This window comes from Mesoplodon mirus (genome assembly GCF_964341445.2).
Source record: "Mesoplodon mirus genome assembly, chromosome: 12".
Classification (NCBI taxonomy): Eukaryota; Metazoa; Chordata; class Mammalia; order Artiodactyla; family Ziphiidae; genus Mesoplodon; species Mesoplodon mirus.
This window is the reverse complement of record NC_138988.1, coordinates 78,944,919-78,959,447: the sequence shown is the minus strand read 5'-3', so window position 1 is coordinate 78,959,447 and position 14,529 is coordinate 78,944,919. Positions and strand designations below refer to the sequence as shown.

Sequence of the window (14,529 nt, the reverse complement as noted above, 5' to 3'; positions counted from 1 at the left end):
GCTGCCCCAAAGCCCTACTGTGCTCTCCTCCTAGAAGGGAGTCTGGTTTGCTCTGTGAGCTGCAGAATAAAACAGTGGCTGAAAAGCTCTTCTTCAGCTTCTTTGCTGCCAGATGAGAACGATTCTATTAGCTTAGCCTGAATAAGAGCACACATGGAAGGAATGCTGCAATTTGTTGGATCCAGTTAACTAAAGTCTTTTATTAATCAACATTTTTTCACAACGAACTTCTTAAGGACAGAACAGGCAATTTCAAAATAATCATCAGAAAAGAAAACTTTTAAACTTTTCTCTAGGCCTGGTATACATTCAATCCAAACTCCCACATTTCTGCAACTATATAATTCTGTTCAGTACTAGCTATCATTTGTGGGAACACTAATTGTGTGCCAGGTATTTATATAAAGGGATTCATGTGTCTGTGTCTCCTTTAACACAGCAATCCTTTGAAACAGGAATTGCTGTTTTCTCCATTTTACAGATTGGCAAATCTAGCCACGGAGTCTTTCATTTTCCCAGGGTCACACATCTAATAGATGGAGGCTTAAACCCACAGAACTCAGTTCTTTAACCAATATGCTAAATTGTCTCCTGATTATTGATAAAATGATGTATGATAAAATGATAACTCTGAAATATATTATTTAATAAATAATAAAAGCTAACATTTATTGAGTGCTTCCTGGGTCCCAGGCCTGCTCTAAGCATATTACAACTATTGTATCAGTTAATCTTCACATAGCCCATTAAAATGGGTACCTTTTTAATCCCTATTTTCCAGACTAAGAAAGTGAAATACACAGAAGTTAAACTAATTCTCCCCATACCACACATCACAAAATGATGTGCCAGAACTAGAAGCAAAATGTGTTACTCCAGAGTACATCATTTTAATTGCTACAAATAATGCCTTTTTTCCCTTTTTTTAAGAACTGGATGCAGAAGAGGAATACAAGTCTAATACATTTTAGAAAGACCTCCGATAGAGCTAATCAACCAATAAAAGCAGAATCAGAAAGGAAGTTCTGGTTGATTAATTTAATGACTTCAAATAATCAGATGATCCAATTCTTGAGCTTCCTGGTTAATTGAGTTTCCACTGATTTCAGGCCATTCTGTTCAGCAAGAATTCTCGTTCATGGGTTGTTAAATTTATCTTCACTGGTAAGAAAGGCAGCAAAGCATTCAAGGATGCTCCCAGAAAACTTGCTCTTTGAAGCATTATGCTTTTATCAAGCAGTTGTGCTACAACTTTGAAGATTTTCTTTTGAATGATATTTATAAGACACCAAAATTGTGCATAATTTAAATTTGCTCCATGAGATTCCTTCCATTTCAAACGCGTTTCTTAATGATTGAATCAGACACTTTAAAAGCATTTTAAAAGCATTCTCCAGCTCTTGGTGTTATAGAAATCCTAAGTCATCATCACTTCTACTCTTTGTAGGATAAAAGATCCCCAAAGCTTGTAATTAATGAACCATTAAATTCAGGCATATGGATATGATATGGTTTTCAAATGGGACAAATGGGAGTTATTAAACTTCAAAGCGATGACATTTTACCATATCTTCCTAATGGGAGGCACTCAGGAAAGGTCCTTCAAATGAATTCTAACAAATCTTTGAATGTCTTTAGCTCAATAAATACTTAGATTATCTTAATTTTCCTTCCTCCAAGTTCTCATACTTATTATTTTCTTCTTTTATATGATCTCTTATTGTAGGTCTTGATTTTTTTTAAGCATATGCTTGTGTTTAGTTTATGAGCTACCAATCCACTTCTCTTGACAATTGTAAGATTTTCAGCCCCGCCCCGGTTCCCCCATTCATTGCTCTTCTCTGCTTGAAGCAATGACTTTTTCATCCACATGGCTCCTCCCCCCTTCTCCGATTTTAACAACCATATTATATTCCTTTCAGAACAGCTTGCCACTTCCCATATGCCCATCTGACTTTCTCTTTTTAGTGAGAATACAACTAAAATATCACTTCCACCAGAACACCATCCCTTTCACTAGTGACATGATTTGGAAATTCAAATCCTCCAGGAATTAACTCTCATCCAATGCTCCTGTTCTAGCTCCCACACTTCTAACTCCTATACTCAATGAAGTCAATTTATAAAGTCAACAATAAAGGAAGTTTAATTTCTCTCATTTTCCAAAAATATTTATTATAAAATATCAATGTCCTCCAACCAAAGACCACCAGGACTACTACAGTAATTGAACAAATCTGGGTTTATTGACTCACTGCAGTGAGGAAGAACACACACCTCTGAAGACTATGAAGCATTTTTGGAAGAAGATATTAGAATGGACTTATTATATGATTTTTGCAAGTATTAGGTGATTTGGAAGAGGGTTGAAGGCAGCAAGGTTGGTTACTGTCAGGAAGAAAGGGTAAATCCATGATCAGTTATCTTAACAATTCTTAGAAGGCAAGGAAACCAGACCAAGATTAAACTGTGATTGGTAAAGAAGCAGCAATCAATCCTACTATTCTTGATAAAAGGATATTTGGCCTATTTTATGTTTCGGACAATGTTTGCATTTTGTTTGTGCTCAGTCGTGATTATGGAGTGGTATTATTTTGTCTCAATCTATCCCGGTCACAAAGTGATCTTGTCTGATGCTTTGTTGCCAGACCATCTGTGTGATCAACAGGACAAAATACTAAGCCGAACTGTGAGGGCCAGACCAGCTCCTGGCAACACCAAGACCTATTTGACAGCACCCAGCTATCAGGGCTGCTTTTTCCTTTCTCAAACATAATGTATATTCCTTTCATAAAACTAGAAGACACGGAAAGCATTGAGAAGAAAATGAAAAGCTTCCTGGGAGTCTTTTTCTCCCTGAGTGGGAATACCAAAGAGGGAGAGAACAAGAAAGCAAGCCACTGTGTGTGCACTGACTCTGCAGTGGAGTTTCAGCTCTTGGCAACACTGAGCTCCTGCAGCAAGGAAATCTGAAAAGAGAGCCCCCGAGTTCCCTCCAAAAGCCAAGTCAGCTGTGGTGATAAAGAGAGCAGGAACCAGGCTGCATTCAGAAGCTGGCATCCCAAGTCAAATGACTTGGAATGTTCTCCATGGTAAATACCCTGGAGTTGCCAGCAATGAGCTTTTCCACTCAGTGGAGTACTTCCTGTGTGTCAAGCACATGTATTAACTTATCTAAAACTCAGAACAATCCCATGAGGTGTCTTCTCTTGTTACCTCATTTTACAGATGAGAAAACTGAGATATGGAGAGGTTCAAAAACAACCTGCCCAAGGTCACAGAACTAGGAAGTAGGAGACTCAGGATTTAAACTCAAGCAGTTTAAACTCTGATTTAACCCAGGATTTAAACTCTGGCTCTGGGGAATGTGCCGCTAGTCACAATATCAAATAGTGGGACTGGGCTTCCCTGGTGGCACAGTGGTTGAGAGTCTGCCTGCTAATGCAGGGGACACGGGTTTGAGCCCTCGTCTGGGAAGATCACACATGCCACGGAGCAACTAGGCCCGTGAGCCACAACTACTGAGCCTGCGCATCTGGAGCCTGTGCTCCACAGCAAGAGAGGCCGTGATAGTGAGAGGCCTGCGCACCACGATGAAGAATGGCCCCCACTTGCCACAACTAGAGAAAGCCCTCGCACAGCAACGAAGACCCAACACAGCCAAAAATAAATAAATAAAACAAACAAACAAATAAATAAATAGAAAAGGAAATGTGTTGGCACACAGAGGGGAGGCTTCTAAGTGGGTGAGTTAGAGATGAAGAGGGAGAAGGGGAAGGCATTAGGGATGAGATCATGTTTAAGTGGTATCTTTAAAATATACATAGGAATCAGCCAACTAAAGAGAAAGAACTATGCATAAGGATCCCATATAATGCCAAACCAGTGACTGACAACTCAGAATGCTGATTCAATATCCTGATTTTTTTGTTAGCTGCTTTACTGGTTCAGTTGACTGGGATTTTGTTTTTTCATCCATTAGGTTGGCATCAGGATCACATAGCCTAAGAGCCCAATAAAAAAATCAAAATGCTTTTCTAGCTGAGCTCAATGGTGATTTCCACAAACAGAGCTGCTGAACACATAGTTAATTAACCAAAGCAGAAATAACGCCTAAGAGAAAGTAGAAAGTTTTCTCTGGAGTGAGATGTGAGAAGGAGTATTATTTTTACCTCTATTTTTTATGTCGCTGAAACAGGAGATGTCAAACTCTCATGACCTGCTGAGGGCTTAACGTGTTCAAGCGAAGAAGAAGACCCACCAGTATGTCTTCAGAAGAGAATTCTAATTTGGCAGATTAGAAAGAATTCAAAGCCCCACAGAAGGAGCTTATTAGAGCAATAACTGTATCAAAGGAAAACCCAGTAGGAAACTAACTGGGTCAGTTACAATTAGTTCTGATTGGATTTGATCCTTGTTAAAACTATTTTCTTTGGAATTCTTGATTTTGGAGAGGTTAGGTTTGGTATTAAAGTGACAACTGTAAAATTTGTATTAGATTTGCAGAAGAATATCATTGCTTTGAAAGAAGTCACTTCCGGATTAGCAATGAACCAGAGAGATTTCCTACAGCGCTGTCAGGTCAATCATAGTGTAGAAGTTTACATGGGAAGTGCAGGAGTTTAGAGAAATGTTGTAAAATGCGGGTTGGAATAAGTTCTCAAGAAGATCCATCTCACTTTAGAAGTCATCTTTACTTGTTGTAGAGTGATTGCTTGAGGTTCAGATCTAATTATAACTAATTCTGAATATTGTTCAGCTCACTTAGGACTGAAATGAGTTTTGTTTGGTAACAAAATTTTTTTTTTAATTTTAATCATTTAAAATATTTCCTCTGGCTGACCTGCGCTGCCATGGCTAGGGAAAGAATCGACATACTCTTCATTTTCTCATTTCTCAATTGCAAATAGCAGAACTTATTAAATTATTGTTAAATAGGGTATGTTAGTAAGCTGACAGCTAAGTTTTCCTTGTTATTGCACAATTCTTCCATTTGCTTTCATTTAGAAAGAGGTCTCCCCAGCAACATCCCTGAAGACTTTTGGAATATTCAATACACACACATATACATGCAGATCTTTTATTTCTATTCATTTTCCTCCTTGACTTTTTCTCCCAGTTCCAATTCTGTCCAAATCACTTTTATTCCTAAGAGTTCTCTCTCTCTTTTCTTTCATGAAACTTTATCAAAACAAATGTCAGTTATCCCATAATGTCCCAGGTGAGATACTTGTCATATTATTCTAATATAATTTGCAAATACATACTAATATAGTGGGAGGAAATCATGATCAATGTTTGGCCGTCATCTTTTGAAACATTAAATAAAGTGTATAATTTGGGCAATAGATTATCTCTGCAGAGAGAAAAAATTCAATTATAAACATCAAAAACAAAACTATTTTCCCTTAATTTATAAGGGTTTGTGCCTTTATTCATGTTATTGCATCAGTCTAGATCACCACTGGCATCATCCTTTGCCTAGTAACACCTTTTGGAGATTTTCTGACCCCTCAGAAAGAATCAACTGTATTTTCACAGTACACAGCATACATCTCTACTTCACAAGAATGCAAGCCTTCCTTTCATGTCTGTTAGCTGCTTACATATATGTCTATCACCACTCAGGAGCATGAATGGTGTTCATAAGACAAACTGAGGCCTTAGGTGAGGATTAAGGATTTTGGTGGGAATCGGACAGAAGCAAAGAACTGCCAGGACTAGGGTACCAGGGAGTAATATAATGGAATCAGTTCAGGTCTTTGTTCAGTGGGGCAAGTCACACTTGTGTATATTCCATGCTTCATCATCTGAGATGGTGGACCACCTGTCTTTTGAGTGGATACCAGTGCCTTGTTTTCAGGTGTATTGTTTGAATTGAAATAGGACCCTCGGAGTAAGGGTGGAAAAATAGTGAATACAATCCTTTTTAAAAGCTATGTAGAGATTTAAGGATTCTTTCAAGTGAGCAGAGATGTTCAAAAAATGGTTCTAGCATCAGAATGAAAACTAAAGGGAATAGTAAGAAACCGAGAGGGAAAACACTGCAGAGGTTAGAAAACAGGATCTCTGTTGTCGACAGGCCAACTGGACAGAGCAACAAGATGTTCCCAAACCCTAATTTCTCTTTGTAGGAGCCCAGTTCTGTGAAATAATTAAATAGTTATTTGTGAAAGATGGAAGGGTGGATGGATGGATGGTTAGATAGATAGATAGATAGATAGATAAAGCTTAATACATATATACATACATAGCTAGAATAAATGCACCAAATTGTTAAAAGCAGTTATCTGTGTTATGGGACTATGGAATAATTTTTCACCATTATTTTTTCCATTTTCCCCAAATTTTTGTCAGAAAAGGGCGATTAAAATGTGTGTGTGTATGTGTGTGTGTGTGTGTGTGTATAATATCTCTTTTTCTTTTGACTAAACCAATAATTCTCAGTTGGAGGCAGTTTTGTCCCCCAGACAGCATTTGGCAATGTCTGGAGACATGTTTGATTGTCACAACTGAGGAGTGTGCTACTGACATGTAGTGGGTAGAGGCCAGGAATGCTTCTAAACATCCTACAACATACAGAACAGTTCCTAATATTCATTTGTATTAGAAGCTATGATCTCTGGCTCAGAATTACCCAAGTAAAAATGACCTCTGGACTGACAGATATTGGAAAAGATTGTGTTTCTTGTTTACCTTTATGTTTTATATATTGACTAGCACAGATCCTCATGTGTAGCAAATTCTAATAAATATATATTGGGTTGACTTGAATTAAAAGTGTATATCGGGCTTCCCTGGTGGCGCAGTGGTTGAGAGTCCGCCTGCCGATGCAGAGAACGCGGGTTCGTGCCCCGGTCCGGGAAGATCCCACATGCCGCGGAGCGGCTGGGCCCGTGAGCCATGGCCGCTGAGCCTGCACGTCCGGAGCCTGTGCTCCGCAACGGGAGAGGCCACAACAGTGAGAGGCCCACGTACCACAAAAAAAAAAAAAAAAGTGTATATCTCGGGCTTCCCTGGTGGCGCAGTGGTTGAAAGTCTGCCTGCCGATGCAGGGGACATGGGGTTCGTGCCCCGGTCTGGGAAGATCCCACATGCCGCGGAGCGGCTGGGCCCATGAGCCATGGCCACTGAGCCTGGGCATCTGGAGCCTGTGCTCCACAACGGGAGAGGCCACAACAGTGAGAGGCCCGCGTACCCAAAAAAAAAAAAAAAAAAAAAAAAAAATTGTGTATCTCTTCTGGACACAATTAATATAGGTATAAAGATGCATAATAAACTTCTGAATTAGTAATTAAAAGGTACATTTTCTAGACCCAACTGGAATTGAGAGTTATAGTTGATTTAATTCATTGAGAGGTTAGTGGGCATCTATCACTTTGTCAGATGTCCTGCAGAGTACAAAAGTAACATAAAATGCATTCCCTGACCTTGAGGAATTTGCAGTCTAACCAAAGAGACAGACCATGTCCTGAGAAAACCATTTTGTTCCAGAGCAAAACAGCACATGTTTGTGTGCCAAAATGAGTAGATAATTAGTGCAATAGGAATTTAAGGAACAGAAAAAAATCAGTAGGTCTGGAATTGTCAGAAACGGCTTCAAGACAAAGAAGAGAACTGAGCTAACAGACTGATGGGTCGAATTTCAATATAAGCAGCAACAAGAGGAAGGTGTTGAAAGGCAGAGAAAATAGCATTAACAAAACTTGGAAAGTAAGACTGATCATAGGCAGGTTGATGGGGAGAGAGAGGACCACTCTTGTTGAGCAGGGAATAGATTTGAACTGCTGGGAGGTGGCCAGATTATGGTGAAAATCCGATGAATGAGGATTATTAGGAATACCCTGTAAAATATCTAAGCCTGTGAATGGGATAAAACATGCCAGCCCCAAAGTTGTGTTTTCAGTCTTTACCATACTTAGAGTGATTATTTGACCTCATACGACTTAGCTTCATCTTCCCACATGTAAGACCTTTGTACTATATAAAGCAACAACCTGGCCTACATAATGTACCTAATGCTCCAAAAAAGTGACCAAAAGCAGAGACAAACCAAATTTAGCCATAGCCTCAGGTAACCCTTTCCCCCCTTGTGACTACAAAGATACCAAGAGTCTTCATTTCAGAAGAGAAGTGCTCTAATTAAAGAATTATTTTAGGGCTTCCCTGGTGGCACAGTGGTTGAGAGTCCACCTGCCGATGCAGGGGACACAGGTTCATGCCCCGGTCCGGGAAGATCCCACATGCCGCGGAGCAGCTGGGCCCGTGAGTCATGGCCACTGAGCCTGCATGTCCGGAGCCTGTGCTCCGCAACAGGAGAGGCCACAACAGTGAGATGCCCACATACCGCAAAAAAACCAAACAAACAAGCGTACTCCGTCCACTTTAATGGAGCAGTCAAACATTTAGTCATCACCCACTCTGTGTGAATAAAAGCTCTGTGAGGAAATGCCTGCTATGATCTTTCCCCCTGAAGGTCTTGCCCTGTGTTTTATGTGACCTGGCAGATTTTTTGGACTCATATCCAATGTTAATTAATCAAATCTGTAGGAATTGGTTTCTAAGCTGTTTGGCTACCTAGCAGATTATTAACATTGTAAAATCAATTTAAAGCCATTTTTAAGTGTTTAAGATCATCTTATAATTTCCAAAATCAGCATGTATGTCAGTTTGAAATGGAGGTTAGGGATACATCAGTTGATAAAGCACTGAACTGGTATTGAGGGGCATTTGATGATGGGTGACTCACAGCCCCTGCCCTTGACAACTTAGTATCCATTTAGGGAGACAATATGTGTGCAGGGGGAAAAAAAATCACAAAACAATGTCACATTACATTTACAATTTGTCATATTAATGCAACAGACAATAAATGCTTCATTTTGCCCAGAATACCAATAAGTTTGGACTTTGCTGAAGTAGAAACATGAACCAAACATATCCTGCTATGTAACTGAAATTTGAGATCCTGATAGGAGGATCATAGTACTTTGAAGATTAGAGTATGCAGTACTGTTGAGCATGGATAACCTATAAGGAATTCGCTTGAACCACAGGAGGAAATGAGAACAATTCTTCTTTTCCTTCTTTTTTTTAAATTAGGTCACGGAACGAAAGGAGTATTTGAGCTTCTGTCTGGATGGCGGAGAACCAAAGAGAATTTGCCCTTCAAAGACAGGGTAGCAGATGCCTATTCGGATGTGATGGTGACCTATACCATGACCAGCTCCCTGTACTTTATTACCTTTGGCATGGGTGCCAGCCCGTTCACCAACATAGAGGCTGTGAAGGTCTTCTGTCAGAACATGTGTGTCTCCATCCTGTTGAACTACTTCTACATTTTCTCCTTCTTTGGCTCCTGTCTGGTCTTCGCTGGCCAACTAGAGCAAAACCGCTACCACAGCATCTTTTGCTGTAAGATCCCTTCTGCAGAATACCTGGACCGCAAGCCTGTGTGGTTCCAGGCAGTGATGAGTGACGGGCATCAACAGACATCCCATCATGAGACGAACCCCTACCAGCACCACTTTATTCAGCACTTCCTCCGTGAACATTACAATGAATGGATTACCAATATCTACGTGAAGCCATTTGTTGTCATCCTCTATCTCATCTATGCCTCCTTCTCCTTCATGGGGTGCTTGCAGATCAACAATGGAGCCAACATCATCAATCTACTAGCTAGGGATTCCCCAAGCGTCTCTTATGCCACGGTTCAGCAGAAATATTTCAGCAACTACAGCCCCGTGATAGGATTCTATGTCTACGAGCCCCTCGAGTACTGGAACAGCAGTGTCCAGGAGGACCTCCGGAGACTCTGCAGTGGATTCACTGCAGTGTCCTGGGTGGAGCAGTATTACCAGTTCCTGAAAGTGAGCAACATCAGTGCCAACAACAAGAGTGACTTTATCAGTGTCCTACAAAGTTCATTTTTAAAAAAGCCAGAATTCCAGCATTTTCGAAACGATATCATCTTCTCCAAGGCAGGAGATGAAAACAACATCATTGCTTCTCGCTTGTATCTCGTGGCCAGGACTAGCAGAGACAAGCAGAAGGAAGTCATAGAAGTGCTGGAAAAGTTGAGGCCCCTGTCCCTGTCAAAGAGTATCCGTTTCATCGTGTTCAACCCCTCCTTTGTGTTCACGGACCATTACAGCTTATCTGTCACAGTGCCTGTTCTGATTGCAGGCTTTGGTGTTCTTCTGGTGTTAATCCTGACTTTTTTCCTAGTGATCCACCCTCTGGGAAACTTCTGGCTAATTCTTAGCGTCACCTCAATTGAGCTGGGCGTTCTGGGCTTAATGACATTATGGAACATCGACATGGATTGCATTTCTATCTTGTGCCTTATCTACACTTTAAATTTCGCCATTGACCACTGTGCACCACTGCTTTACACGTTTGTATTAGCGACTGAGCACACCCGAACACAATGTATAAAAAGCTCCCTGCAAGAGCATGGGACAGCCATTTTGCAAAATGTTACTTCTTTTCTTATTGGGTTGGTCCCCCTCCTATTTGTGCCTTCAAACCTGACCTTCACACTGTTCAAATGCTTGCTGCTCACGGGGGGTTGCACACTTCTGCACTGTTTTGTTATCTTACCTGTGTTCCTAACCTTTTTCCCCCCTTCCAAAAAGCACCACAAGAAAAAGAAACGTGCCAAACGGAAGGAGAGAGAGGAGATCGAATGCATAGAAATTCAAGAGAACCCTGATCACGTCACCACAGTCTGAAGGGTGTAGACTAATGGATTATTTTTCTTTTCCAGTATTGCACAACGATGCAGGGCAGGTAAAGCTCAGACCTCAGCTGCTTGGGCTGGCCAGGGGTAACAAGGCAAGTCAGATCAAGAGTGAATTATTCATGACACATCAAGGTGTCCACTCCTTGGGGGGAAGAAGGACTCAAAGAAGGGGGAAAAGTTCTTTGCAACCTTGTTCTCCACTAAAGATAAGTTTCTGGATGTGACCTTAGACCTTAGAGCTCTTCCAAGGAATGGATGAATCAGTGGAGTGTTAGAAGGCCAAAGGAGACAACTGCTTTTAAAAATAAAATGCTTAGGAGAGATGGAGTAGAGACGATGGGGGCCTCCAAATAGCGGAAAAGACATAGGAAATGTCAAAATTGCCATGACAATTTTCATATTTGTTTTTTGAACAGGTCGGTCAAAGGAAACCTATGCACTTGGGAAGTACATATTTAATCCCATCTAAACCAAAGGACTTCCCAATTCATTTTAAGTGTGCATATATCTGTATATGTGCCATATATACATATACTTAGATTTGTCTTTAGTGTACATTGACCTCTGTGTGGAGGGAGGTGCCCATTTGCAGACCGGCTGGCCTTTCTCTAGAAAGTCAAACCAGCCTTAGCCAAATATAGACGCATTAATGGCCATTCAAAATCGATTCAAATGTTGCAGCAGCAAGAGTACTGTTCATCTGTGCAATAAGCAAAATAAACAGAGATGTGAGCCCATTAGATTCACATATCATGCTGTCAATCTTTGAGATTCTTGCTTTGGATGACTTAGCAAAAAAAAAGCAAAAGGCATTTGAATTAATTACCACGTGGGCAAGGTTTAAAATCTCATGTTAGTGCTAAATAGTTACTGTGGCTTTTCATTGGCTTTTAATGATTCTCTGTATTTGGGAGGACTGATTTAGCTGCCTTTAGGGAGCTCACCCACTGCAAATGAGCACTTTACATGCATTGTTCATACAAATGTGTGTAAAGTTGCACAAGAGTGTGTGTGTGTGAGAAAGAGAGAGAGAGAGTTGAGGTATTCCATAGTTACAGTATTCTCATTTTAGATGTTGAAAATATACTGCCATGGAATATAGATAATTAACATAGGAGAAAGTTGGCATAACTAGGAAACTTGTTATAGAAGGAAATAGAGTAAATGGAGCATCACCACTCATCATGTGTTATCAACTGGTTCTTAGTGTAAAGAAAATATTCTAAACCTATCAAGTCTAGTGTGTTCCTTGCATTAATATTTGGAACATTAACCCAGGCCACAATCACTATAGCGGTGGTCGCTATAACTACCACAATATTGTTTTGTAGCTTCTTGCAATATCATTGTTCTTGTTACCTGAAAAGTGCTTGTCAGTTGGCAGGCCTCCTAGGGTGATCGTCGCTCTCCACAGGTGACGTATTAACTCTAACTGCTGCTGAATTCTCTCTCAAAAACAGTACTGAGGTAAATGTTTTCATTGTGTTAAAATTTACAACTGCTCCCCAGCAGATAGACTCAGTCTGTTGGGTGCTTCCTTGGATTAATGGTGTGCTTCCAGTCACAGAAAGTTACTAGAAAATGCCTTTTCCCATGCCAAGTAGTAAAATAACTTAATTTTCAGGTAGGACTGAACAAATGTCCAAGGATTATGAAATCTGCTAGTCAGCTCTTTTACCTGGAGGAGAGCTACTGTCTCCCACCAACTTTGGTTGCATATTTTAATTGAATTTAAAATATTAAAATCTCAAACAAACAAACAAACAAACAAAAGACTTTTTGGACTCACGTTCAGAAAAGAGATACAAACCATTCCAGTCTCGTTGCAGTGTTTGGAAATGAAGTTGGTAGATTAATGAAGTAATGAAACAACAAAACGGATATGCTTTTACAAATAAAGAGTTTACTGGAATATTAAGGGAAAGGAGAACTGTCTCTACAATGAAAAACCTTTAACCAAATTTTACTTTATTAAATGGAGTTTGTTTTGTCCTACCTTGAGGTTATTGAGTTTCTATTAGAAATGATCCATGTCTTCTCAATTGTGTGCATCTGGGCAAAATATCAATAGATCGGGTATGGAAAATAATTGCCATAATATAGCATTATTGTTTGTACGTTATCTTTAAAGTCATGTCACAGATAACCCTAGCCTTTTGCCTCCTGAGCTGCTCTGCTGGGATGAACTGGTATTTGGCACGAGCAGACCTGCAGACCATGATCTTATATCTGAAGTGGAAATTCCTGAGGCATTGGGTTTTTTGGTGGGGTCGGGGGGACTCCTCTTTCACAGTTTACTCATCATTTGTGAAGATGTGTTTTACGTCCCTTTCAAAAATGGGAGGTCATCAGCCGAGATATTCCATTAACTGTCAGTCCATTTCTTTCCAAAATGTGCCATACTCCATTAATTTACCAATTTTTAAAAAGCTTGCCTACTTGGGTCATTTTTTTTCTTGATTACCTTAGACAATTCCACATGCAAAGAAGATTGGCAGGTTGGTTTATAAAGAAAGAATCAAGTGTTCCAGTTGCCAAATGCATATGGGGATAGTGGCATAACTACCCCAATACTGAGACAGTTCTAATATCATGTCTCCATCTAGATGGTCTCTATTTGGGTGGGGAAAACAGTTCTTTTTTAGCTTATATCTTCAAGGATCAAAGTGACTAAGAAAAATATGAACTTCTCATTGTTCAAGAGACTAGAGGTGGAATTTTGGAAGGGATATTATCTTTTCCAGGACACCATGGTACTCTTTAGTGAACTGTAGCAATAATTTATTGAAATGGGATTTCTTGTCCTGGAAGAGTTAACATACCACACAAAATGCCCTAACTCAGTCCTTGAAAGTAAGTCAAGCCTAGGAAGAATGTAACTGAGCATCCTCTGACCTCCCAAACTCACTGTGAAACAGGTATTTCCAAGAATTCCATTTGCTGAATGCCAAGATACATCCTAAAGTATAAGATCATGATTTGCATATGACACCAAACCTCTGCCTTTTTCAGTAGCTCATGTGCAACTCTTCTAGTTTTTCAAGTTTACTCCCGTTGTTTACTCCTTTTGTGAAATATTGATGGTACTCAAATTAGGAACTTATCTACTGCTAAAACATGACCAGTCAACTCCAGGAAGAGAAGAAACCTGTGGGAACTATCTCAGATATGTAGAATATTTTCTTTTGCTGAAACATGTTTTTCCCTTCAAGTGAGAGTTTAAAAGTTTGCAAAAACCACACCCTTTCTGAATTTAAACTGGGATGTGGATTTGTTTCCTCCCATTGGAATTTAAATTTGAATTAGTACCATAATTAGTACCATAAGAGCTCCACTCTCCGTAATGGTTAATAAAGCTTCAAAGAGGTACTCGCCTAAATGATAGAAAGGAGATTTGGCTAACAGGTTCTTTCCCTCCTATAGTTAAAGGTAATCATATGCTGACTTAGACCATGCACAAGTTTTTTAAATGAAAGGTATACTTAAATGTCATCCCATGAATTCTTTCAGGGACCCGTGAACCTCTTTGAAGGTTGTGCATGAATATTCTATGAAAGAATTATTCTCCACTGTGGCCGTATCATGTGAGTGTTCCCTTCCCATTTTATTCCTATTTACTTCCACAGAATTTTTAGTTTTACCTTGTGAGATTAGAAGAAGAATTATGACAAATGAAGCTCCTATGATGCCATAACAGATAGCCATTCTTTTTTTTTTTTTTTTTTTTTTTTTTTTTTGCTGTACGCGGGCCTCTCACTGCTGTGGCCTCTCCCGTTGCGGAG

At 39.9% G+C, this 14,529-nt stretch overlaps 1 protein-coding gene across 3 annotated transcripts in view; it reads left to right on the top strand.

The window, feature by feature from the left end:
• PTCHD4 (patched domain containing 4) overlaps positions 1–10,736 on the top strand; it is a gene marked incomplete at both ends in the record, with an annotated part of 149,413 nt that extends 138,677 nt beyond the window's left edge. For all 3 annotated transcript variants that reach the window (XM_082639364.1, XM_082639365.1, XM_082639363.1), the window contains one exon: positions 9,103–10,736. In XM_082639364.1, the coding sequence (XP_082495490.1) occupies positions 9,103–10,736 (1,634 nt within the window). The remainder of the gene's footprint in view (positions 1–9,102) is intronic.
• Between the last annotated feature and the right edge of the window lie 3,793 nt (positions 10,737–14,529).